Below are 24,397 nucleotides of genomic sequence, written 5' to 3' on the forward strand. Positions count from 1 at the left end.
CGCTTTAAAATGAGCGCTGATCTGTGATTTATATCAAAGAAAATGCATGTGGGGTATTTGCGGGCACCGCAGAAAGGCTTTTGAAAGCCTTTTAATTAAGGTAGACCGTCGTCATCATCTAGGGCCGCTTACATCGTCATTAGCCGGGTGAAGTATACACTGGAAGGTTAAGGCTTCTTACATCTATGTGGAATAATTCTTATCTTTCGCCACCCGCAGCCAAGCTATTTGAAAAAAAAAAAAAACTTTCTAGTGTCATTCTCAAACTTTCTGCCCTGCCACACTCCAAATACTGAACCGCAGTTCCGGATTTCGATGCATGGACCGCATTGGGAGTTTCGCTACTTGTTTGATCAAAGAGGTGTTTTGCGCCCTGAGTTGCGGCCACTGTTTGTCAACGTGAGCCTGCTCGTATGGGAGGACCTGCCTCTCACATAAACCATGCCTCTCACATTCCTCACACAACTTCTCCGTACCTCCTGCGATGAATGACGCCACTAACCACACCGCCTCGGCATAGCTTTCGGCGTTCAGTTCTGAGAGCTGTTCCATGCGGTAAAGCGGCAGGTGCGAGGGCTCGCCAAATGCGACTACGGGTTTTCCGTCCGGTCCGTAGACAGCTAGGCGTACGTCGAACCAGAGCGCGACACGCCAATTGATGGCCAGATCCAGCAGGATGTCCAGCACTTTCAACAGCTACGAGAAAAAAGACAGAATGTAAGGTGACGGTACTCTTGAAGCTGTTCGTGCAGTCTCACGCCCGATGGTGTGCATGTTTCAACAGCAATCATGCCTTGGTGCCACTCAGCGGGCCGTTCAGCGAGAGCAGGCTTTGTGCAACGTCAGCATCAGTGCCAAAAATTTGACCTAGAGTGCGTGTAGCTATGCCTGTCACGTAAGCACTTTGTGTCTTAGAATGCAACTATATGCAACTATAGAAAAATTTGATCTAGAGTGCGTGCAGCTATGCCTGTCAAGTAAGCACTTTGTGTCTTAGAATGCAACTATATGCAACTATAGAAAAGGCCTCGCGACGATGTCATGTCTACAACCTGAGGCATCTAGCAGTTTTAAATGGGCAAGCCCGTTCCTGCAAGCGGTTATTGTCAGTAGTGGTAACACAACACAGTGGTCGGAAATCCATTAATCAGCCTCAAGCACACTTGCTTCGCTTCAGGGACTAAAAGTGGTTGCGGGCACACGGTTGCCTTTGCGCGGGTGGTTTATTAAATACTTGCAAGTAGGGGATTTCTCGCTTGTTTTCCAGTGGTGGAAAGATTTCGTAAGAAGCTCTTCGCACTTTCTTCTGCGCAGAAAAACCTACCCGGTAAGCTCAAAAATGCTATGCAGGTTCTCATAGTCGGACTGATATTTGCTGTGGGACATATTTTACCTTATGCAGAAAAGACAGTGACAGGAAGGACAGCGAAATGTTACCAATACTTTGCAAACATTTTCTTTTTTTCGGAGAAGCGACACTACAATCGGCTGGCATAATCCTCGAACGTTCATCTATGAGGCAGGACACTCGGTACACACCGTTGGTGGTCTCACGAGCGATGCCGGCCAGGGCAGTCCACGCTCCCTCATGAAGTTCACCAAAGGCCCGGCGGATTGGTTCGTACGCTTAGCTTCGCACGCATCTAGCGCCTTGAGTGCCTTGAAGGCGGCCGTCGACGTGTAGTTCGAAGAAAGCACGGAGGCCGGGTTTCCCAATGCCAGCAGCAGTTCGAGGCCCTGTCGGCGGGCAGCCCTCACGGGTTGCGGACCTTCCGCAGTGGCCGAGGCACCGCGGTGATCACCGCCGCACACGTAGGTGTGGAAGTCTGCGTCGCGTATTGCTGACGTAAGCCGCAGACTGGTCACCCACACTCTGATAATGATCATTTAATTTCAGGGACGCAACAACAGCTTGCTCGAAGATAACCACGGTGTATCTCATAGTTCTTGACGAGGTGCGGTCCTACGCTCACTTTCCCTGTCACTCCACCCCACAGGATCAAAGCACCGGGCCTGGCGAGAGCTTTGCAACAGCCGATTGCATAACTAGTGGGTACGCGGCAGCCCCCTCAACGTATAGGCTGAGTTAAGTCAATGCATGGCTCTTTCAAAGCGGCACATCCTATTTCTATAGTTTCAGAGTAACAAGGCACGCTGACCGTGAGGAAACACAGAAATGCACCGAATGTCGGTTGCCATCGACCATCAGGTCCTTGTTTACTTGGTCTGCCCTCAGCGAGAGTAAGTCTCAATGATAACTTGTAAGACGGCTTTGAAAGTGCCGAAAAATGCCAAAATCATCGCATTTTGAAAAGTTGTTGATTAAGTGGACAAACTTCTGAGGGAACAAGCAAAGTCTTCAACGAAAGTTCGCTAAAACTGAAATAAATTTGCTTTGAAAGGTTCAAATATGTAAACATCGCGGTGGTCATCCCTTACAAGAATGGTCTATAGACAGTCTATGTACTTCTTATCGGCTCTATTGCCTTCCTGTAGATATTTATTTTTGTCTATACGTAGTCTATAGGACGTAAGTCTACTAAAAGTGTATGGCCATAAATCTTTAGGTTGTCTATAGACTGTCTATAGGAATTGCATTTCCTACAGACTGCTCTCTAGGTTTTGTTAGAGTCTATATACTTTATGGACAGAAATCTATGGACAGTCATAGTTCCGTATTAACAGCGCAACGGCGGCACAAAAGAAGGGGAGGACACAACAGCGCTGTTGTGTGATCTCTTACAAAAATGGTCTATAGGCAGTCTATATACTTCTTATAGGCTCTGTTGCCTTCCTGTAGATATTTAATTTTGTCTATACATAGTCTATAGGACAAAAGTGTACTAAAAGTGTATGGCCATAAATCTTCAGATTTTCTATATACTGTCTATAGGATTTATATTGTCTATAGACTGCTCTCTAGGGTTTGTTATAGAGAGTCTATATACTTTATGGACAGAAATCGATGGACAGTCATAGTTCCGTATTAACAGCGCAACGGCGGCACAAAATAAGGGGAGGACACAACAGCGCTGTTGTGTCCTCTGTTACAAAAATGGTCTATAGGCAGTCTATATACTTCTTATAGGCTCTGTTGCCTTCCTGTAGATTTTTCTTTTTGTCTATACATGGTCTATAGGACAAATGTGTACTAAAAGTGTATGGCCATAAATCTATAGACTGTCTATAGATTGTCTATAGGATTTGCATTGCCTATAGACTGCTCTCTAGGGTTTGTTATAGAGTCTATATACTTTATGGACAGAAATCGATGGACAGCCATAGTTCCGTATTAACAGCGCAACGGCGGCACAAAAGAAGGGGAGGACACAACAGCGCTGTTGTGTGATCTCTTACAAAAATGGTCTATAGGCAGTCTATATACTTCTTATAGGCTCTGTTGCCTTCCTGTAGATATTTCTTTTTGTCTATACATAGTCTATAGGACGAAAGTCTACTAAAAGTGTATGGCCATAAATCTTCAGACTGTCTATAGACTGTCTATAGGATTTGTATTGCCTATAGACTGTTCTCTAGGCTTTGTCTATATAGAGTCTATGTACTTTATGGACAGAAATGTATGCGCAGTCTTAGTTCAATATTAACAGCGCAACGCGGCACAAAAGACTGGAGGACAATACAGCGCTGTTTGGTCTTTTGTGCCGTCGTTGCGCTATTAATATGGAAGTACATAACCAACTCCCCCAAAATATTGTATTATGGGACAGTCTCTAGACCATCTAAAGAAACCGATGTAAGGGACGGTAGCAGGTATTCGCACTCACCCCTGCAAGGGTCCGCGGCGGTGTTGAGCCGCGCCAAGAGTCGACGCGCGTGCACCACGCAATCTTGGGTGTCGCACACGGCACGCTCCGTCACCATGGAGGTGCGGATGCCGGCAACTGCTAGCGCGAGCACAGCCACGAGGGCAGCGATGATCAGTGAGGCCAGCAGCACGCCGGCGAACTTAGCACATGGAAGGCTCGACTTCTCCAGACTCAGGGCCGTCGATGGCAGAGACGCGTGACGCCGCCGAGGCGTCGTGCGTCCCATGTCGTCCTGCATGTTTTTAGGATTGCGAAAAACCGGTTAGTCTCGGCGCTGTGCCCCGCCGCGGTGGCTCCGTGGTTAGGGCGCTCGACTACTGATACGGAGTTCCCGGGTTCGAACCCGACCGCGGCGGCTGCGTTTCGATGGAGGAAAAACGCTAAGACGCCCGTGTGCTGTGCGATGTCAGTGCACGTTAAAGATCCCCAGGTGGTCGAAATTATTCCGGAGCCCTCCACTACGGCACCTCTCTCTTCCTTTCTTCTTTCACTCCCTCCTTTACCCCTTCCCTTACGGCGCGGTTCAGGTGTCCAACGATATATGAGACAGATACTGCGCCATTTCCTTTTCCCCAATTATTATTATTATTATTATTATTATTATTATTATTATTATTATTATTATTATTATTATTATTATTATTATTATTATTATTATTATTATACTCGGCGCTATAGCCCAGCAAATTTTGCCTACATCGCGCCAAAATACATGCGCTTGCGAGAAGCTTGCAGGCAAAGCAATCTATCCACTGCACGCAACTCGATGAAATAGCCAGAATTTGTTGGGACATAGCGCCGAGGGTAACCGCGTTTTCGAAAGTAAAAAACTGATATGAATATGACTTACGGTGGTCTACACGCCTCTCAATAATTAAGTTGCCTAACAGTAATGGTTAAGAAGTTAACTGCTCAATATTAGATAACCGTCCTATTAGTTAGCACATCATCATCATCATCATCATCAGCCTGACTACACCCACTGCAGGGCGAAGGCCTCTCCCATGTCTGGAAGGCGGCTCTGCTCGGCTGCCAGGAACTATCCGCCCAAAAGGCACTGTTTCTTCGGACCAGCGCAGCGGTCAGGACCAACGGGGTCCCGGAATGAGGGACTCCGCCTTGTATTGTAAGGGGCGAGACCCACTAGGGGCCTCTCTCCGAGCACCTCCTTGTGTATATAGATAAATAAATGCTTTTCACCACCACCGCCACCGCCAATGTCTCTCCAATTAACCCTGTCCTTTGCCATATATAAGTGTTAATAGGACACAGCAGACTTTCACAGACTTTTGCTACTTCTCGGCAGCACATATTTCCCTGTTTGTAGAACTCATTTAGATCCCAGTCCTACTCCAAGCGGGAGTGTTAACCATGTGAGCACTGCTTAAATGGTTACAGGATACATCATAATCATCATCATCATCATCACCATCATCAGCCTGACTACGCCCACTGCAGGGCAAATGCCTCTCCCAAGTCTCTCCAATTAACCCTGTCCTGTGCCAGCTGCGTCCACCCTACACTTGCTAACTTCTTAATCTCATCCGCCCACCTAACCTTCTGTCACCACCTGCTATGCTTGCCTTCTCTTGGAATCCACTTTTACCCTTAAGGACCAGCGGTTATCCTGCCTTCGCATTACGTGCCCTGCCCAAGCCAATTTCTTCCTCTTGATTTCGACTAGGGTGTTATTAACTAGTAGGTAGCACGCCTTAGCGGTATTCTGATTTACTACGTCACTGACAATGCTATGCAGAAAAAAGCGCTCTTATAACTCAAAAAGCTTCTTTTTAAAAACTGTGTGCACTCTTAAGTGAAACAACCTGTATAAGCATTAAACACCATATTCAGCAAACTGTGAGGCAGTCTGCACAGAGGTCGCACTCACAGACTCCTGGAAGTCGTAATGGCTCAGCGACGCCCCGGAGGACTGCTCCATCAACGCCAAGCGCACCGCTAGCGCCTGTCGCTTGGTCCGCGGTCCGTTGGCCGTCGCTGGCGCCTCCAGGTCCTCCGGCGACTGAATGCAGCGGGTTTCATGCGGAGAAGGGTACAACAGGGCCGAGTGCTTCGCCTGGTCCGAGCCCCCTGCATCAGGCGCGAGCAGCAGGTGAAGCACGCGATTTTAAATGCAGCACTTTTAAAATAATTGCTAGTGGCTTAACTTGGCTAAGCTTGGAATGGAGCGAAAAGCAAGGACGCTTGCTAAGCGTCTGAGGCTCGTCCATGGCAGCTTCGCTACACGCTCGCGGCAGCCGTTCTATATCTATGACGTGGTCTATGTCTATGACATGGTCTTACGACACCGCCATAACATGTCATCACGTGGCCTCACATAACGCCATCGGATGCTCTTAAGGTCAACGGTCAACCCAAAGGTCCGCCAATGTCAAAGGTCAACTAAAGATCATGAGTGAAGGTCAGAGGTCAAGGATTCGACACCATAACTATACCACATACACAGCTAAAATGGTTGGGCTGAAGGTCGTTCAAGGCCATTCTCAGGCCTACGCGACGACTGCTTTACCTAGCGTAGTGAAGCTTTTCGCTTGAAAATTTGGTTCAAACAGGCTCTTTACATTGTTTCGACACGCACTAGACTATACGGTTCCGCCCACCGTAACTCAGCCGTTGTCCTCCAGGTGGCGGCACTGCGTGACTTCGGCTGGAGCGGTAGTCTGCAGCGGCGCTCGGCAGCTGGTCCATGGAAGCTAACAGCTTTTGGGCAACAGTCTTCTGGGGCCGATCTCTCCGGTCCGGGTGGTCTAGCTGCCCGGGCGGCATTCTGTTTCCGGAAGCAATTACGGAGTGGTGTTCGGTAGCAGAGGGTGCCATTCGGTGAGAGGGAACGTCCTGGTCGCTGGAGGTCGTCCATGTCTTGCACAAAAGTGGAAGACTGCTGCATAACACACTGCTCATCGCCGAGGGGTAAGTCCTCGCGGACCCAACCACTAAGCAACGAAGAGCAGTTTCGGTACACGCTCTTTGCATAACTTCAAGTTTGGCACCTATCGAAATGTCTTCATAACATCGTACATACAATACCCAAGTTTTGTGAAATGTGTGTTGTTGAGGCAGACTCGCCCTGAGGAAGAGTTTTCAGGACGTGTGAAATGGTCTTCATTCGCGCAATAGCGGAAAATGGCGAAGCTAACGGAAGATCACCATTTTGAAGTGATCTGGGCAACATATATAGCTTCTGCTCAGTCACCGTCATAACAGAAAAAAGGTTAGTACAGCGTGAATTAGACACGACAGGAGAACAGGAACAAACACAACACAGGCGCAGACGACAACGTTCTACTTCACCATCATATGTATGTTTTACTGAAAATTCGCAAACCGCGCAGTGCACATGTGAACGCAACTGTCGCCTTTATCTGCATGATCCAGGGCTGTCATGTTCTGAAAAGTGGCATGGTCTATCCTTCCTCGTCGACGTGTTCACGGACACGAAGCAGCAGCAATAGACACATTTAGCATACCCTGTACCGTGTTGCCTTTACCGGTACCGGAGTACCGGGAGCCCGCGCGCAATGAGCCACGGTCGGTCTCGAGGGGAGCGCGCGAAAGCGCCCCTCAAGACCGGCCTTGAATGAGCATGCGCAAATCGCTTTGATGACGCCAGATGGCGCGAGGTACCCAGCAGCTGAGCGCGCGCCTACAGCATCGCGACCAATCAGCCCGTGTTCACCGGCGACAGTGGGCTGAGTCCATGTACTCCGGTAACGGCAAAGGTAACAGAGTACACGGTGTGCTAAATTTGTGTAATTTTGTCAGCAGCGCTAGTGCCAGGCATGCATGAGTACAACTGAAGCCATGCGACCGCTAACTACACACTTTAGAGGCATTAAGGGACACGTGGACTCGAGCAAGTGAATCACGTAATGCCTAGAATGCATTGTAAAGATAACTGACCTTTTGTCCGAACGGGGTCTTGCACTGGCGCTCGCTCGAGTCCGAGTGAAGGATGCTGGCCACACCATCCGGCACCTCCGATGTCTTTCGGCTTCTGAAAGCAGTGAGTGTGTCTTTGGAGCAGAGTTGTTTATTACTCGCATATAGCTATTTAATTTAAAAAACAGTGCCATAATAGCAACAAATTAAGAACGCTAGACCTTCAAGAATTTGGTAAACTGGGACAGTTATGACGCGGCAAAGCATGTACGTACTGAAAGGAGGTAGAAGCAGTGATGATGTTTGTTTCTTTCGACAATTTCAAGCTCATTGTAAATATTTCTCTTTTAAAACACGCCACCTTGGACGCTCAAACGCTTTGTGCCAAACTTACTCATCCCATCATTTTCCGGTCAAGCTGCCCTCAGACACTCTATAGGCCTAGATAACGACACGTCCTGCGAAATATCGCTCGAAAACGACCAAACTGACCGACGCAGTAACCTATGACGAAGAATCGACAAGTATGCCAGTGCCGCACGGCTCGCAAGAAGGCAATGTCGACCTCCGACTATCGATAGCAGCCGTTCTAGTCCGTATGATCCTGCTAGCCGAAACCACATAGCAATATCTCCATTGCCCAGTGCTGGGCTTGGTAGACTGCAGTTGCGACCCGCTGTGCCCATCAACACCTACTGAACTAGAGACCTGCACACTTGGCACTGCTCCAGCGCGCATCTTCTAGTTCATGCCTTTTGCCGCTAGAGAAGAGCAGCTACGGGCGGCGTGGCGCTACAATTAACCTGTTGAGCAAGATGGCGTCGGTTATTTTACTTCAAGGATGTAATAGTCCTGTCATTTGTCTACGTTTTGAGTATTCATCATTCGTCCATTGCCTTAGCAAAGAAGTCGGAAAGTCTCACGCATGCATGCGCGCAAACAAAATATTCCCCGCTAGGATGTCAAGAAATGTCATGTTTGCATCGTTAATTACTAGGTCTCAAAATAATAAGACAGGACAAATGCACAGGAAGGCAGTGAGAGGAGAGAAATCATTTGTGAATAGCAAACGATGATGATGATCATGAGAAACAAACAGGTCAACCGAGCGCCCTCAACGGCCAAAACGTTCACTAAAGTTGGCGCATGCAGTCCCATAGGACCCCGCCAAGTGCGCAGGTCTCTAGTTCAGTAGGTCTTGGTGCCCATGGTGTCAGCGATAGGAAGAAGGTGATTTGCGATGATGGAGTGGCGATGTCTGAGTTTTTCTGTCAGGAGTTGGAAGATGTCGTAGTTATCGTGGAGGGAGGAGTGGGATAACTGTACTATGTGGACATGCTAAACACGCCGTCAGAACAGGGCTAAAGGGAAAGAAAAATTCGGGAATAAGAGAGATGAAGATGTGCCCGTACAGGACGCACCTCTTCCTACGAAGTGCACAGTGCTACGGTGACGGCGCAAACTCCGCAAAAAAACAAGGGCATACCTGACACGCTGTATCTCTAGAAACTAAATATTCAGTGTTCAATAGTCTAAGCCAAATCACACCACGAAATATCCTGAGTTGGGAAGGCTGAGTCACAATTGGTGTCGCTAGACGCCTAACGTTAGTGTCTGGGGAGAAACTATTACCTCTCGAGGTAAGATGGTCGTTCGCTTGCGGCACGTTCGTCGGGCGTCGGATTAAGAACTGTTACGGCGTAGCGAGACGTCGACGCGTCTATCATCCTGTACACAGGCGGCCGATGACCTGCGGGCGAACAACACCAAATTATGCATCAAACGTTGCCTACGTAAGCACGACGTCTATTCACTTGGGCGGAGACACTCCGAACTACAGTTGTCTCCTGACAAAAGAGTTATTTGTCCTGCATTTATCAAAGACAATGATACAACTGCTGAAGGCCCGGTGGCTCACAGAACCTGCAGAGGTCGCATCAGTTTATCGGGACTTTTGTTAAATAACCAGGGTTCTAAGGGCACTTTAGCATGACAAAGGTAATCAGGATATGATCAGCACTTAGAGACAAGGACAATAAGAATATCAGCAGCATTTACAGACACGGCTACAACGATAAAGGACACTACGCTGCCTGTGTCTTCTTCCCAACTAGCCCTCCAATACATTCCTCAAGAAACAACTTCGTAAGGGCCGCCGCGGTGGCTCAGTGGTTATGGCACTCGGCTGCTGACCCGAAAGATGCGGGTTCGTTCCAGGCCGGAGCGGTCGAATCTCGATGCAGGCGAAATTCTAGAGGCCCGTGTACTGTGCGATGTCAGTGCACGGCATCCGTATAGCGTGTGTCGATTTGGGATGTTAAACCCCTGTAAACCACAAACCAAACAACTTCCTAAGGTCATTCTGTAGTGACCTAAGATTTTACGCATACGGGGATCTCTTAAATGTTAACGCTGTAGTGAGTAAGGGGGAGTGGCTTCTGGCTACTCCTTTTCTACAAAGAGGTAACATGCAGAAACCGCTTCTAGTTGGTCAGTGCTTGGGCTATGACCTGTCACAGCATCCAATCACGCAACAGTCGAGGTGCCGGCCTATACGCCGAATCGTTTCTACGTTTTATTTACACTTTGAACATCGCGGCGTATTGACAGCCGTAGTGTTTGGCCTACGCAGTGCTGCTCAGTTTTGGGGAGACAGTGTGTAGAATTTATTATTACATTGAATAAGAAGATAATTAGTAAATAATAGGCAATTATTTTGGTTCCGCGAATATATGTAAATTTAAATGAAGGAATTGTGAGACGTCTAGGGGAGTAATAAGAGCAATTTTTGCAACATAATTTCACGCTGTAAAGAAAGCAATCGAGACGTCTGATTTCATTCGTGCCAGTTCAGGACGAAGGTTATTCCTTGAAAAGCAGCACTTATTGCTGTCAGGGCAGTTCTGGTATGAGCCGCAGATTTGCGTTCTAACAATTCGGTTATAATTTGTTGGAGAAAGGGACAATACTGAAGGCAGTTTTTGGCAGCCCGGACTTCACTTGCTGCATTTGTCGAGTGTATATTACTGAGGATTTTTTCACATTAATACCGGGAATTTCACCGGTGTTTTCTTAGCAATGCGAGGCTTATTTTTATCACATCATCTATTTTCTGCGGATTTTCATAGAGAAGACTGAAGGCTCAACAGAAGTGCAGAAATTTAGAGGCACGAAAAAACCAATTTTATTGCGGCCAGTATTGCACTGAAGTCGAAAAATAACACAGTATGAAATTAGGCATGCACAGCTACATATTACATCGATCGCGAAAGACTGCATAAGTCACAATATTTTCACATCAGCCGCTAAGAGTCAGCGGTCAGTTGGTCGAGAGGATAAAAACGCAGCTTCTATGAAGAAAGGCTGCTGGTGAGGAATGTGCGCAAACGTTGATCACCAGCCCCTCTCCAGAGATATTTTTTGTTTCCAGTTTGCAGTTTGACGGTTATCATTCAGACATCCACCCTCTCCCGTCAAAATAGGAGCATGCATAAAATTATGAAACGCCGATAATGTCTTGCCTCGTACATGAATTCACACGCTAGGTTCAGATATACAATGCAGATTAAAGCTGAAAACCAAAGGCTTACAGAAAAGCAAGTGTATATTTATCAATATGTGATAAGTCGTGGCTAGATAATGTCCATCATAGTTTTGCTTCCCATTCTCAGGGACCATTCGAAACTAAGTCAACAAACAGCCCAAAATGGCGGCCGCCTCACTGAGGTGCTTGTACAGTTGCGCAGCCCGGGATGCGGAACAGCCATCATCTGCAGGAAAACGGCGCTGCGGCACCGTCCGAAGTGGAACCTGTGGCGGAGGTGATGACGTCATGTCCGGTGTGACGATATCGACGGTTGGATGTGGGTCGATGGACACTCTCTTGCGCTTGGCAAGCGGCAGCGCGCTCTCATCAGCGGGCAAGGCAGTGAACAGCGCTTTGGCCATTGGAGCCGGAGGACCTCCATCGCTTCGCAGCTGTGAAGACGTTTAGTTAATTACTGTTTGCACGCATGGAAGCAGCAACAAAAAGGTAGCAGTCGGACAGGCTTCCGCTGCATCTGCCCGGTGGGGAATGCATTTCGTTCAGGCGGAAGCACGGACAAACGCTATTGTTCGACCTATTGCACGGCACATTCCCCTAGCGCCCCTTATGGCTGCGTCGTGAGCGAACGTGTGAGGAAAGATGGACAGAAGGAGGAGAAAACAAGTGTGCCGCCACGAAGCGGCTGTAACTTGCATCACGCTGTGTCGAGAGCATTGTTTTTGACGAACTGACTGAGATTACGATGATAAATAATATTAATGATGATGGTGGATGGTATGATCATGACTTCTGAGTGATTGTCTGAAGGAGCTCAATACGTACAAGTACGGCACCCCCATCTCATCACAACTGCAATAGTAATTAATGGTGCAATTACATCGTTAGATAGCTATAAAGTGTAACTCTACTCATAAACAAATTACTACCTCATAAGCGCATCTTTTGTCATTGATGACCTAGGTTTAAAGTGCAGACACCTTTTGAGATTGCTAAGACTTCTCGCTCAAAACCAGCCGGACCTCTTCGAGCAAAAATTAGCTGCGGTTTAATTACTGCTGAACCTGGTTAGAGAGCGAAAGCTGTGGTGTATCGGGCAACTAGACGCGGCTTGCCGCCTGTAACGTTGAGTGCGTTCAGCACGCTGTATAGGCAGCGCGTCCACCCTGCCACCCTGGCACGTGGCATCTAAATTAACCGTTGATCGCGAGAGGTTGGTCACCTAATTAGCGCCGCGGCCTATATATTCGCCCCAGACTGACGTCAAGACTGCAGTTTGCATCGCGCGACATCATGCGATTGTCACGTGACCATTTTACCGCCTTCTACCGGCGAATCGAAGGGTCAAGTGGTGCGGCGCCATGGTGGACTACATATGGTAAGGCCTAGAGCCACACTTGACCTCTGGATCACTTGAAGGTCAACCGGCAACGCACGGCGAAATCGATTTTATACCTAGCGTAGTGAAGCTTTCGCTTCAATGTGGTGTGTGAACACGCCTACCTGCTTTGCGGCTTCCAGTGGCTCCTGATGTATGGACTGCTGGCTGTCCTTGGGATTGTCCTTGTCGACAGGAAGCCTCCGACGCTGTTCATGAGCCCCGTATGCAGAGCCAGCGCCTGGTAATAGATTGGGTTTGAGTATGCCTCTGCCATGAGCGGGGCCCTTCCGGGCCGTCTTGAGGGCTGCATGGTCCCGGCCGACCGGCGCGTCGCGTCTCTGCGGGCTTCGCGACTCAGGTCCAATGGGGGCTTCGTCTTTGGCCATCTCAGTCAGGTCTTGCGAGGACTCCGAGACTGATGACAGAGTACTCGCTGCCACGGGTGACCGTCGGCTGGCGTTGTTCATGTTGCTCGCCTGCTTGGTCTTGTGCTGAGGAGAGCAGTTCAGTCTGTCATAAGTCGAAGTCTTTTCTCGATGACGCAGTAAAATAAATGTTACGCTTCCACCGAAGTCACGTTAGCCACGACTGCGAACGAGCACAATAGCAAAAATCTGCTGCGGTTTAACTACTAATGAACTTGGTTAAAGAGCGAAAGCTGTGGTGTATCGGGCAAGTAGACGCGGCTAGGCGTCTGTAACGTTGATTGCGTTCCGCACACTGGATAGGCAGCGTGCCCACCCTGCCACCCTGGCAGATGGCAGTTAAATTAAAGGTTGATCGTGAGAGGTTGCTCACCCGGTGAACGCTACACGTGCGCTCCTCGCCGCACTATTCCATGGCATCTGTCAAGCGCACGGCTCCGGCTTATATTCCCCCCAGACTGACGTCACAACGGCAGTTTCCATCTCACGACATCACGCGATATTCACGCGACTATTCTACCACCCTCTACCGACGAATCGAAAGGTCAGAGGTCGAGGTCAAAGTTCAAAGTCAAAGGCCAAATGGTGCGACGCCATGGTGGACCACATATGGTAAGGCCTATAGCCACACTTGACCTCTAGCTCACTTGATGGTCAACCGGCAACGCACGGCGAAATTGACTTTACCCAGCGTAGTGGAGCTTTCGCTTCAAAAAGCTGTACAGTGTTTGTCAAAAGTATACAGACCAAGGTGCCTGCTTCTGAGCCCTGCAGCGCGGCTCCTCTTGCATACTCAGGGACCCTAATCTCACGAAGGCGGGGGGAACTTAAGTCCTCAACCCTCCAAAGCTTAGGACTGTCAAATGTGCTTAACAGCCCGGCTACACGGCTCAGAAGCAAACCCCTTGAGCTGTATATTATTGACAAAGACTGTGCATTCTTGCAATATAATTGTTGAAACCTGCTCCAGTCTGCACTGTATAAGAGACGCGAGTCGATCACCATGACGCCTGCGACGTCATGTACAAGCTTTCTGTTCGCGGGCTGTTATTGTGGTGAGCGGCAGGGCCGACAGATGGCGCCACATGCGCGAGCAGCCGAACCGCCCAAGGGACTGAGATGGCGTCGTAGTCCTGCTTCTGAGCGTTCGTAAGTCTCAACGAAGCCAAGACGTGTTCAGCTGCTGCACTGGTTTGAGCCACCAGTCTCTTCGGGGGTGAGGGGACTCAATGGCCGACACCGATACGCAGAAGGCGTGCGTCCCGGTAGCTGCGATGAAATAAACCGAGTTATGTCTAAGCCCGCCTTGTCCTTACTGCCCGGACACGACAGTTACCACTGGTTGTGAGCCACTCTCAGCTGCGAACGGCCACTTAGATGCGGCACAAGTTATCAGAAAGGAAAGCTATTAGAAGAGGCAATCCAATACTTGTCTGAGTTGTGCGCGAGCAGCGGCACTCACTCACCGATATGTGTCCCTCGCGGACTAAATTGCACCACTGGCCCCGCTGCGACGTCAACGCAAGGTTTTCTTGGGATACTGCTCGGCCTCTCGAGCGGGATCCGCGCAGAGAACGATACTTGAAGCTATGCCGCACCAGAAATCACAAGCAGCGCAGGCTGGGCATCTTCTTCTTTAACCTTGACGATCGGTCGTCTTCTTTGTCGGCCAGTAAAACCTATGCGCATTTTTCGACGTCCGCGAAAGTTATTTCCTCGTTATCGGAACTGTAAATGCCCCAATGTTCACGGATGAGATTTGAAATTAGGCAACTTCGCGCCCAAAGATGATTACTTCTTTGATTAACTAGTTTCTGGGCACGGGGGAAAACAACGCGCATGGGGGGCTCCAGGAAAACAAAGCATGCAAACAAAGAAGCGTCATGCTAAACGAGATAAATAATTGGTGTTAATATAGCGCTTGTAATGTAAGAAAACATAAATAAAAAATACCTTTAGGTATTGAAAGTTTTTCCCGTCAATTTCCGTGCAATATGCAGGAAAGGTTAGACAGAGGCACGGGTACTGGATTAAAAAAAAACATTATGGTCAGTATGAGTAGTTAGGCCAAATGCGAATTAGGTGTGCGAACAGTTCGGTTTTCCCTTCGGTTCCTGTGTTCTGATCCAGTGTTCACGGTTGGAAGTTGTTTGGATAGCGATAATAGGTTAATGTCCATACATGCGGAATTGGTCCTTCTCCACATTCATAGACACCTGCGAGTCTTCCTACCACTCCTGGCGCAGTGGTGCAGCGGTAAAGAGATGCGCCACTGCCCTTCTTTGGCAGGTGCTGCCATGAGTGGGACTTGGGTGGGTTGCTCTTCCCGAGAAGACTCTCACAAATAAATGGGCTGCCACCTGACACATATATAACGGGGCATGTGGCCCACCATCTGGTGGGCAGGTGAGCAGCCTGACACGAAATCTTGTTCAGACAAACACAGGTAAAGAGACAAACACACAACGGCCAAATGCGGGGAATGGCTACTACAAGTGCTTGCTAATTAAAAACTCGAAAAACGGAAAAACCCTGCATTAAATGTAGAACCACTGCAGAAAGCCTTGGTCACGAGGTATGGAAATGAGCCATTTTCCAGATTTTCACTGCATTTCAAGTTTTCAGTTATACCTGTTCTGTCGCGTTAAGGTATCCTACATTCACAGTGGCTGAAGCAATCCTGGGCACGTGACGCAACACGTTAGGGGAGTGAACGACAAAGACGAACGGCTCAGCGCTGTTGCCCGCCACAGGACGTCGACAGAAACAAGGGCCCAGGCTGATGCAGTGCCGCTAAGGAGATGACCCAGCTTCGAGTTCAGCCACAGATACCGTGACTGCCCCGCTGGGCCAACGGCCCCGCGGACAAACATGGCAGTCGTCGTCCTTGGAAGACGCAACAAAGGTATTTAAGGCGACCAGGAGCTTAGCAACTGCTTTTAAAATGAAGGGGACACCTAAGTTGCGCCTTAAGGTTACGTCACGGTAGCGTTAATGGGTCCCGTCGAGTGCCTGGGGTCCTCTTCGTATCATTTCGGAGACAAGGACACTGTTCTTTCTTTCACAATCCTATATAACGCTTAACCTACCCGTAGGAGCAGAGTGCGATAGCAATGGAGATCCACCCCACGCGTGTACACCTTCTATGACGCCTTGGTTCTTCTGCTTTTATGCACACATATGCGGATTTGGTTATTCGCTGCTTTACATTTGGAGATCACTAGAGGCGAGTACTCCTACCACTTCGGACACGCTGGTGCAGCGGTTAAGCGGTGCACTACTGTTACGTACGGCAGAGCATAGCCACGGATGGGGCTTGTGAGACCCAGCTGTTGTTCGTTGCGAGCAACCTCTCACTTCCAGTGATTAACTGAACTGCCACCTGCCATGGTGGTCAGGTTGTGGTGACGTCACAAGGTCACGTGACCTAGGTGGTAGGTGGGCCACCTGCTTTTCTAGAGGTTGCCGCTGAACAGGAGATCTAACGCTATCGCGTTAAAACTTGACACCCGCGACGAGAGAGGACAGCGGAGAGGATAGACGAAACAATGCTGTGGTGTCATCTCTCATATTTTGTGACGTTGCGATCCCAACCGTTGCAGCACTACCGATCTCGCAATAGGATCACTCACGAAAAGAAAACAGGGAAGGGGGTGAGGCCCATTTAGGTCGGCGTACCTAATTATTCATAAACCTTCATCATGACAGTTATGTGTATTACTGTGCAGGATGCTGGTACGCAACAGCCAATCTAGTGCAAAGATTTTTTTTGGTGGCTAACATTCACGACGGATCGTACCACGCAGCAACCGACTAGAAAGGGAGGAAATATCTCACTTACACTGAGTATTACCAACACACGGCACCTGACTCTTTGCCCAGCAGGGCCCTAGCGTGTGAGACAAGATGCGATGATAAAATGATGAGGGGTCAAATCTCCGAAGTGGACGTCTCTCTTTCACGATGCGGTATGTATAGTTGCATGGTTGATCGCGTCAACTTTGGAACAGGCACAACGGGGGTGACTTTTACCCCATCTTACAGCGCATTGGCTTTTTCTTTCGTGCTTCTGGGTTTGGGGTGAAGTACAGCAAATGCTATGTCCTGTAATATCTGAGCATTTCGAGGTCGACAAAAATATTTAATAACTATTACACTGGTGTGAAGCGGATTATGAGCGCTAGGTGGTCTACGTTGCGCTTTTTTAATTGTTGCATTTCCTGCCACGCACGAGTTGGTGACGACGGTGTTCTCGCTTTGGAAGTGTGGCAAAGAGCGCTTTGTGGCATGTGAAATGTGTTGCCGCGGGCCTGAGCATCTTATCGTGCCGCGTGCTTGCGGGCAGCATCCCGAAGGCGTTCGTCCGCGTACGTGCAGCGTCCTACTGCGATGGTACGTAGGACGCAGTGCCATGCTGTCATTTCGGGATGTTGTCTTGAACGGCGTTTCAAGGCGTTTGACTCCATTTCTTTGCGACCGCGCTCTTCACCTGATGACGACAAAGACAGCACAAGCCGCGAGGCACGGGCTATATTCATGGGGTAGTCACGTGATCGGTGACACTTTTTGTCGACAAATACTACCGTGTTTTCTCTAGAAGCATTTGCCCTTGAGAGCTTGTACTATATAAATTTCCCTTCCTTGTCGCAAAAGCGGTCGCGACGTTCCGCTGGTACGATCGAGTTCGATGGAGTTAATCGGTTGCCATTAACGTGAATTAAGGATAAGCGCTTTTGGTTCTCTTGGCTCCCGCTACTTGTCGCTTGGCTTTGAAACTAAAAAAAATAGCGCGCTGACGTCACACGTTACTTAAGAAAGAAAGAGAACGACCGAGTAGCTGCTGAAGAGACGTGTGAAGGGCTGTTAGGCTTAGCGTCCCTGGCTGAGAGGTGTCTCGAATTGGGCTGCATTTTGGTTGACGGCAAGCGCAAACCCACCTGCGTGCGATTCCCGCGCACGTTAAAACACACCAAATGCTTGATCATATTTAATCCAGGCATTGCCACTACCTATGATGCCACTTACGGCCTAGCTCCCCCCTCCCCACCCCCCATTTCAATTCTAGAGGCCCGTGTGCTGTGCGATGTCAGTGCACGTTAAAGAACACCAGGTGGTCGAAGTTCCCGGAGCCCTTCACTACGTCGTCTCTCATAGCCTGAGTCGCTTTGGGACTTTAAACCCCCCATAAGCCATAACCCAACCGCCCCCCCCCCTTCAACTCTCTCCTTCATCCCTTCTCTCATGGCGCTGCTTGGGTGTCCCCCGGAAGTGCGAAATTTACTGCGCCTTTTCTTTCTTCGTAGAAGATCTACAACGCTAAGAGAGAGTGGGCAGTTTGAGCTAGTCTGGGGTTTGGACTCACCATCATCAGCCTGACTACACCCACTGCAGGGCAAAGGCCTCTCCCATGTCTCTCCAATTAACCCTGTCCTTTGCCAGCTGCGCCCACCGTATGCCCGCAAACTTAGCATTCTTAGCATCCTCCGCTGCGTCACAGGTCTGACCGCCGCCTTGGTCAGTTGCTTCGCAGCCTCTGGGGATTGAGAGCTGGGGGTTAATCGGTTGGATCATAGAAGGTTGTGGCCAAGTGCTACACCAGGGTGGCCAAAACCTGCTCTGGTGAAAGAGTGCGTTGTCGGTTCTAGTCACCGTGATCAGGCCGCACCCCAGGCCTGGTTGTGCAATTCCATCGACGCGCGAAGTTTTTTTTTTTTTTAACCAGGTGGAGAATTGCGCGGCACTGGGATTTGAACCTCAGTCCTATTGCACGCGAGGCCGATGCTCTCCCTCCAAGCTATTCGTGCACTTGGGTTTGGGCCTATAATACTCCCGATCCCTCGCAATGATCTCACTTTATTTTTGGGCGCAGACACACCGAAGGCCCGCCGGGCAACCTACTGATATCTAACTGGTAGGCCTCCCGAGATCCTGATTCGATCAAGGGATGAAGAAAGGCAGCCCGGACCAGAAGTCGAACCGCTCGTCGGAAAGCTCACTGGCGGACAGCCGCGTTAGCTCCAAGGAGCGCTCCAGGAGCTCCACGAGGAGGCACGCGTCTAGGGCCAAAGGCGCCGCCCGCCACACCCACCTTCCTGTCACATTAGAAGAACCTGACGTAGCCTCGGGCCAGGCAACCCCCGCAGGACAACCGTTGCAGCCGACGGCCGAAGAGCATGACCTGTCAGATCAGGTAGGTGCGGTCAGGGACATCGCAGGGAGTCACTCAGGGTGTCGTGCGGTCATCTGTTTCTTCCGTCCTGTTGCACTTTCAGTGCGCTTTTCTTGACGAAAGTATCCACCGGTCAATCCTCTTGAAAGAAGAAAACAAGTATACCGACTTCATATTTGCCAAGCAATATATGCCGCAAAATACTGGCCAACCGCTCATGCTTGAATAAGCGCCCGCACCCGTTCCTGTTATGGATTTGAATTTTCCTTAAAAAAAACAAAAACAGAACAAGCGCCCATGCGATTATATCTCATGTCCGGGAAAAGTTCAAACATACGGCAAAGACACGACTATCGTGACGACGAAGCTTTATTCACCCTGTATTTCATGTCTTCCAGTGAACTGTTCCAATTCGTCCTCCGGCACTTCTTGTGTTTACGCCGTACCGAGCACCCACACACCCCTCTGTCCAGTGGCTGCCATTTTGAATTTAATGATTGGTCGTCGGTCCAAGCAGGGGCCCATTCCACCACGTGCCCGTTCTGGATTTTTCACGCTTGGACCTAACAAGCGCACATCCCCTATTATTTCGTGATTATCTGCAAATTTTATGTGGACGCTTGCTCGGTGCCGTTAGGCCATTTATTTCTTCAAAATATACTGAAGACCCCCCGCATGGGCACAAACAAGACAGAATAAGAAAGATAACGCTGGCATTACAAAATTAAGGTGTATGATTTAGTTTTGCATCATTTAACTCCCCGACGTTGTACACAGCGCCGCTGTAGTGTAGGTCTCCGCACTAAAGTCGACCGCCTTTGTTCAGCATGTGCTGACATCGCATCGCCCGCGGGCGTATGTTACATTTCGCCCCCACCGAAGTATGGACACCGTATAGCCTAGATTCGATCCAGAGACCTTAAAACATAGCAGAAAGAAATTAATCAAGGCATCCTCATTAACACAAATTAGTATTCGATGGTGAGGTTTCAGTTAATTCAATGGATTCGGCGGTGCTTGTTAATTTGGGGTGTGTGCGGCTGTCATCTTCAGTTGCAGGTGAGAATACGTGGTTATAATAATTCAACAAAATTTTTGTATTTTCGAATGGAGAGGTACAACGCCACTGCGAGGGAAGAAAAGCAATGCCAGCTTGCTCTTCGTTCACAATAAACGCATTTATCCAGTCATTGCATAGGATTAATTATTTGCCATAAGGACGTCCCATGAGACGCGTTCTGAGCAGCTTCAGGTATGAGTTTGCAGGTGATTTAAATAGTTTAAGCACCCCCTACCATCACCCTCGACAAACCTCCGCCCAACTGCACCCTCCAGAAAAGCTCTGCTACGCTTATGAAACCTCGGCTTGGATTAAAAGCATTCACTACAGAAAAAGCATCAAAGTAATCATACACGGTAAATCCAACTGATCTCGCAGTATTGTCACATCAGATGTCCGACTGCCCTGTAACTTTACAGCGACAGCTGTTAGGTGGCCCGTCCCTGGTTTGCGCGTCGTCGTCAACCGCCGTCGTCACCGTCGGCGTAAAGGCGCGCTCACATTAGCGGGAAAACGCGCAACGCCGGGCGTTTCCCGCGTGCCGCTTCCCGCCCAAGCCGGTTTTTCTCCCGCGGACAGCCTGCTCTCCCGTCCCGCGGAGCGATGGGTTCGGTACCTATTTTTCCCGTGCCGGTGACAGAACAGCCAATGGGCGCCGACCGTGAACCGTGACGTCGGTCCCAGTTCAGTGACCCCGTCGGGGGCCGGCCGGCCGGCCCCGGCCGGCCGGGGCACTCGGCGGCTGCTTTGCCAGGGCGACGGGAGGGGAGCTAGCAGGGTGCGCTTTCCAGTCTTCTCTAGTGTCACGTGACTATCCCCTTCTCTTTCTGCTCGTTCGGGTCCTCCCTCAGCGCCTCCTCTCTCCACATTCCAAGACAACCGCAGCGAGAAAACGCGCGTAGTGTGAGCGTCATTCCGAGGAGCTGCGAGGCAGCGTCGACGTTGACGCTGTGCCGGCGCGGGAAGCTTCCCGCTAGTGTGAGCGCGCCTTAACCGGCGGGCGCGTTAATGACATCCGCCCACCGGGTGGATATTAGTGCGAAAGCTACACTGGCCACGAACTCACAGTTTCGCCGTGCTCGCAGTCCCACCATGGTCGCACCGCGCCACGTGACCGGTCACGGGACTGGTCGCGTGACCAATCACGTGACGAACCACGTGACAGTAACTAACCTGACTAACCTGGACTTGCAATCAGTATTAACCAAGGCTAACCGAGCAATGCTACGTATATGCTACGTATATGCGTATGCTACGTGCTTTCGCTACGTATATCCAGGCATAGCCGAGCTAAGCCACTGGCAATTTTTATTAACGCACCCACCGGTCTTTAATGCACTCACCTTTTATCACGGTCATCTGTTTGGAACAGCCGCCTGCCAGTGCAGGGGTGCATCACTTCACCACTACACCAGCTGTCGATGAATCTCGCGTTACATAGTCTTAAGAGCCCTGCGAGTTTTTTTTTTCGTATATTCCACAGGCCAGACGGGATTTCGTCATACCCTCGACTTCCCTTAAGGCGCGCTCACATTAGCGGGAAAACGCGCAACGCCGGGCGTTTCCCGCGTGCCGCTTCCCGCCCAAGCCGGTTTTTCTCCCGCGGACAGCCTGCTCTGCCGTCCCGCGGAGCGATGGGTTCGGTACCTATTTTTCCCGTGCCGGTGACAGAACAGCCAATGGGCGCCGACCGTGAACCGTGACGTCGGTCCCAGTTCAGTGACCCCGTCGGCGGAGGCGGAGGCTGCGCGCGTCCGGCCGGCCGACAAGGCCGGCCGGCCGGGCACTCGGCGGCTGCTTTGACAGGGCGACGGGAGGGGAGCTAGCAGGGTGCGCTTTCCAGTCTTCTCTAGTGTCATGTGACTATCCCCTTCTCTCTCTGCTCGTTCGGGTCCTCCCTCAGCGCCTCCTCTCTCCACATTCCAAGACAACCGCACCGAGAAAACGCGCGCAGTGTGAGCGTCATTCTGAGGAGCTGCGAGGCAGCGTCGACGTTGACGCTGTGCCGGCGCGGGAAGCTTCCCGCTAGTGTGAGCGCGCCTTTACACACTAAAACGGGAACGCGGGACGAAGGGAAGAAACGACGGAGTGAAAATACGCTGAAGCGCTTGAACGGCCATGGTCGGGCAACGTACCCGCGCTGTACCCTCTCTCGCAGGTGGATGCCGCAGGGACTCCAGTGGACTCTACGGAGGCGGTGAAGGACGCCGACGAGCCGTACCCGGACCCCCGTGAGCCGCTTCCCGGACGAGCCGCGATTGACCGGCGCGTGTCCATGGGGGAAGTGATCCGCACTAAGCATCCGGTGCGCCGTCTGTCCGTTGACAACTCGACTCCGATCAAGAAAGCGTGAGTGCACCGAATTCCATACACAGCGCGTGAGTCGAGCGCCGACAGCTTGTTCTCGTAGACACGTCCCCTTATTTTCGACAGAAATGTATTTTGGGGGCTTTAGCACACATTGCCCCATCATGAACTAATCACGCGCGCAACCTGTACACATTTCTTATTGTGTAAATGGTTTGTGTATGTTACATCTCCCCGTATCCTCTATTCCTGTCCCCTCACCTCTTTCATTTCATTTCTCCATTCGGCCTGCTATCCTTTATTTCCGCTGCTTCGGTATCAATGGCAGATGGCGGGGGTAGCAAAAATCTTATCCTTCCTTTTTATTATTATTTTAATTAACCACTACTACTACTTTACACTAAACTTTTGCGAGCCCAGCCATCTGTCCCCACTGCAAAGCTTACCTGGATACCAGAGCTATTAATTTTACCAACTGCAGAATTTTCCGTAGGGTTCGCTAAGACCCCCCCCCCCCCCCCTTCACTGATTCCGCCACTGTCTGTCTGGCTCCAGCGAACAGCTCCCTGCTTGACCTTGAAGCAACCTAGGTGGTCATCATAGGTGGCAGGTGGGCCACGTAAGTCACGTGACCTCGTAACGTCGCCACAATCTGCCAATCGGATTATGAGCAAAGTGCCCAACGCGGCAGGTGTCAGTTCCATTGATGATCGGTCACGAGAGGTCGCTCCGGAAGAGCAACCTGGGTCTCGCAAGCCCCACCGGTGGCAGCACCTGATCGCAGGGCAGTGGTGCATCGCTTAACCTCTGCATTACTGCACCAGGAGGGGTATGGGGACTGCCAGTGATCTATGATTGTACTGTCGAGAATGATAGATTCCGCTTATATCAGCATTAAACCATTAACCCTGTCGCGTCATGCCCTGAAGGGGGAGCTTAAGTGTACCCTCAATTTTTCCCAAGTAGTCACTTTCCCAATTGTTACTGTCTAGGAGCTCTGCTGAACACCAATACAGGAGCGAGCTGACCTAGAAAACAGTATCGAACACCCATATTTTTAGACGCGTATAGCTTGTGTTCATCTAGCATCGAGAGCGAGGAATATCGCGCTTGTTGTACATGCTCTGCTCAAGGAATATAGCTACTGGCAGCGTTTCATTGCTCTTAACTGTTTGCGCGTTCTTTTCGCCTCTTTTGATCTTTGCAGTGGCCGTTTGTGAACTACAGCGATGGCGTCATCGGGGTTCCTGTTCCTGAACAAAGAACAGTAATGACGAACTCGAGAAAAATAAAAAAACAGATTTGCCGCAATTCAATCCAGTTTAGACACCCATCAGTGATTACATAAATGAGCCTCAGCTCATTTTTAAGCAGTAAAACTTGATAACAGCTTGATGTGTACCTGGTTAGTGGACATACTGCTGAAGGGACAGCACCGAATCAATACTGCAACGGCCATGTTGTCATCTCGTTTAAACCCGTACCTGCACTGTTCTTATCTTTTTTAAAGAGAAGAACGCATGAGTTGGGATCTAGCGAGAAGCCCTGTGCCGGCTTCGTATATTGTTTTGTACAAGTTGAGGATGTTGCTGTGTCGCATCTTTTCGGACAGCTAGTTTATCGCACAAAAAAAATGATCATCACGTATGTGATGCCCCTGACGTGCTGCTAATGGAACAACGGCTGTCTTCGCCCAGATGTAGAGCGGAGACAAGGCGAGCTTTTTAAAGCAGAAATCAGTACGGCCTCATGTATTTATAAGCATATACGCCGAGTCATCATCATCA

The 24,397-nt window shown here is 49.9% G+C and overlaps 2 protein-coding genes across 2 annotated transcripts; one reads left to right on the top strand and one right to left on the bottom strand.

Moving 5' to 3' along the window:
• Positions 1–11,360: 11,360 nt before the first annotated feature.
• Positions 11,361–13,116, bottom strand: LOC144102221 (uncharacterized). The gene is made up of 2 exons (XM_077635532.1): positions 12,772–13,116; positions 11,361–11,702 (listed from the first exon to the last, which is right to left on the bottom strand). The coding sequence occupies exons 1-2, from the start codon at positions 13,114–13,116 to the stop codon at positions 11,409–11,411; spliced, it is 639 nt and encodes a 212-aa protein (XP_077491658.1). The 3' UTR covers positions 11,361–11,408.
• A 2,659-nt stretch (positions 13,117–15,775) lies between these two features.
• On the top strand, positions 15,776–23,926 carry LOC144100141 (uncharacterized). The gene is made up of 4 exons (XM_077633172.1): positions 15,776–15,979; positions 18,944–19,264; positions 22,462–22,652; positions 23,818–23,926. The coding sequence occupies exons 2-4, from the start codon at positions 19,019–19,021 to the stop codon at positions 23,828–23,830; spliced, it is 450 nt and encodes a 149-aa protein (XP_077489298.1). The 5' UTR covers positions 15,776–15,979; positions 18,944–19,018; the 3' UTR covers positions 23,831–23,926.
• Positions 23,927–24,397: the final 471 nt, after the last annotated feature.

This window comes from Amblyomma americanum, chromosome 8 (assembly GCF_052857255.1).
Source record: "Amblyomma americanum isolate KBUSLIRL-KWMA chromosome 8, ASM5285725v1, whole genome shotgun sequence".
Classification (NCBI taxonomy): Eukaryota; Metazoa; Arthropoda; class Arachnida; order Ixodida; family Ixodidae; genus Amblyomma; species Amblyomma americanum.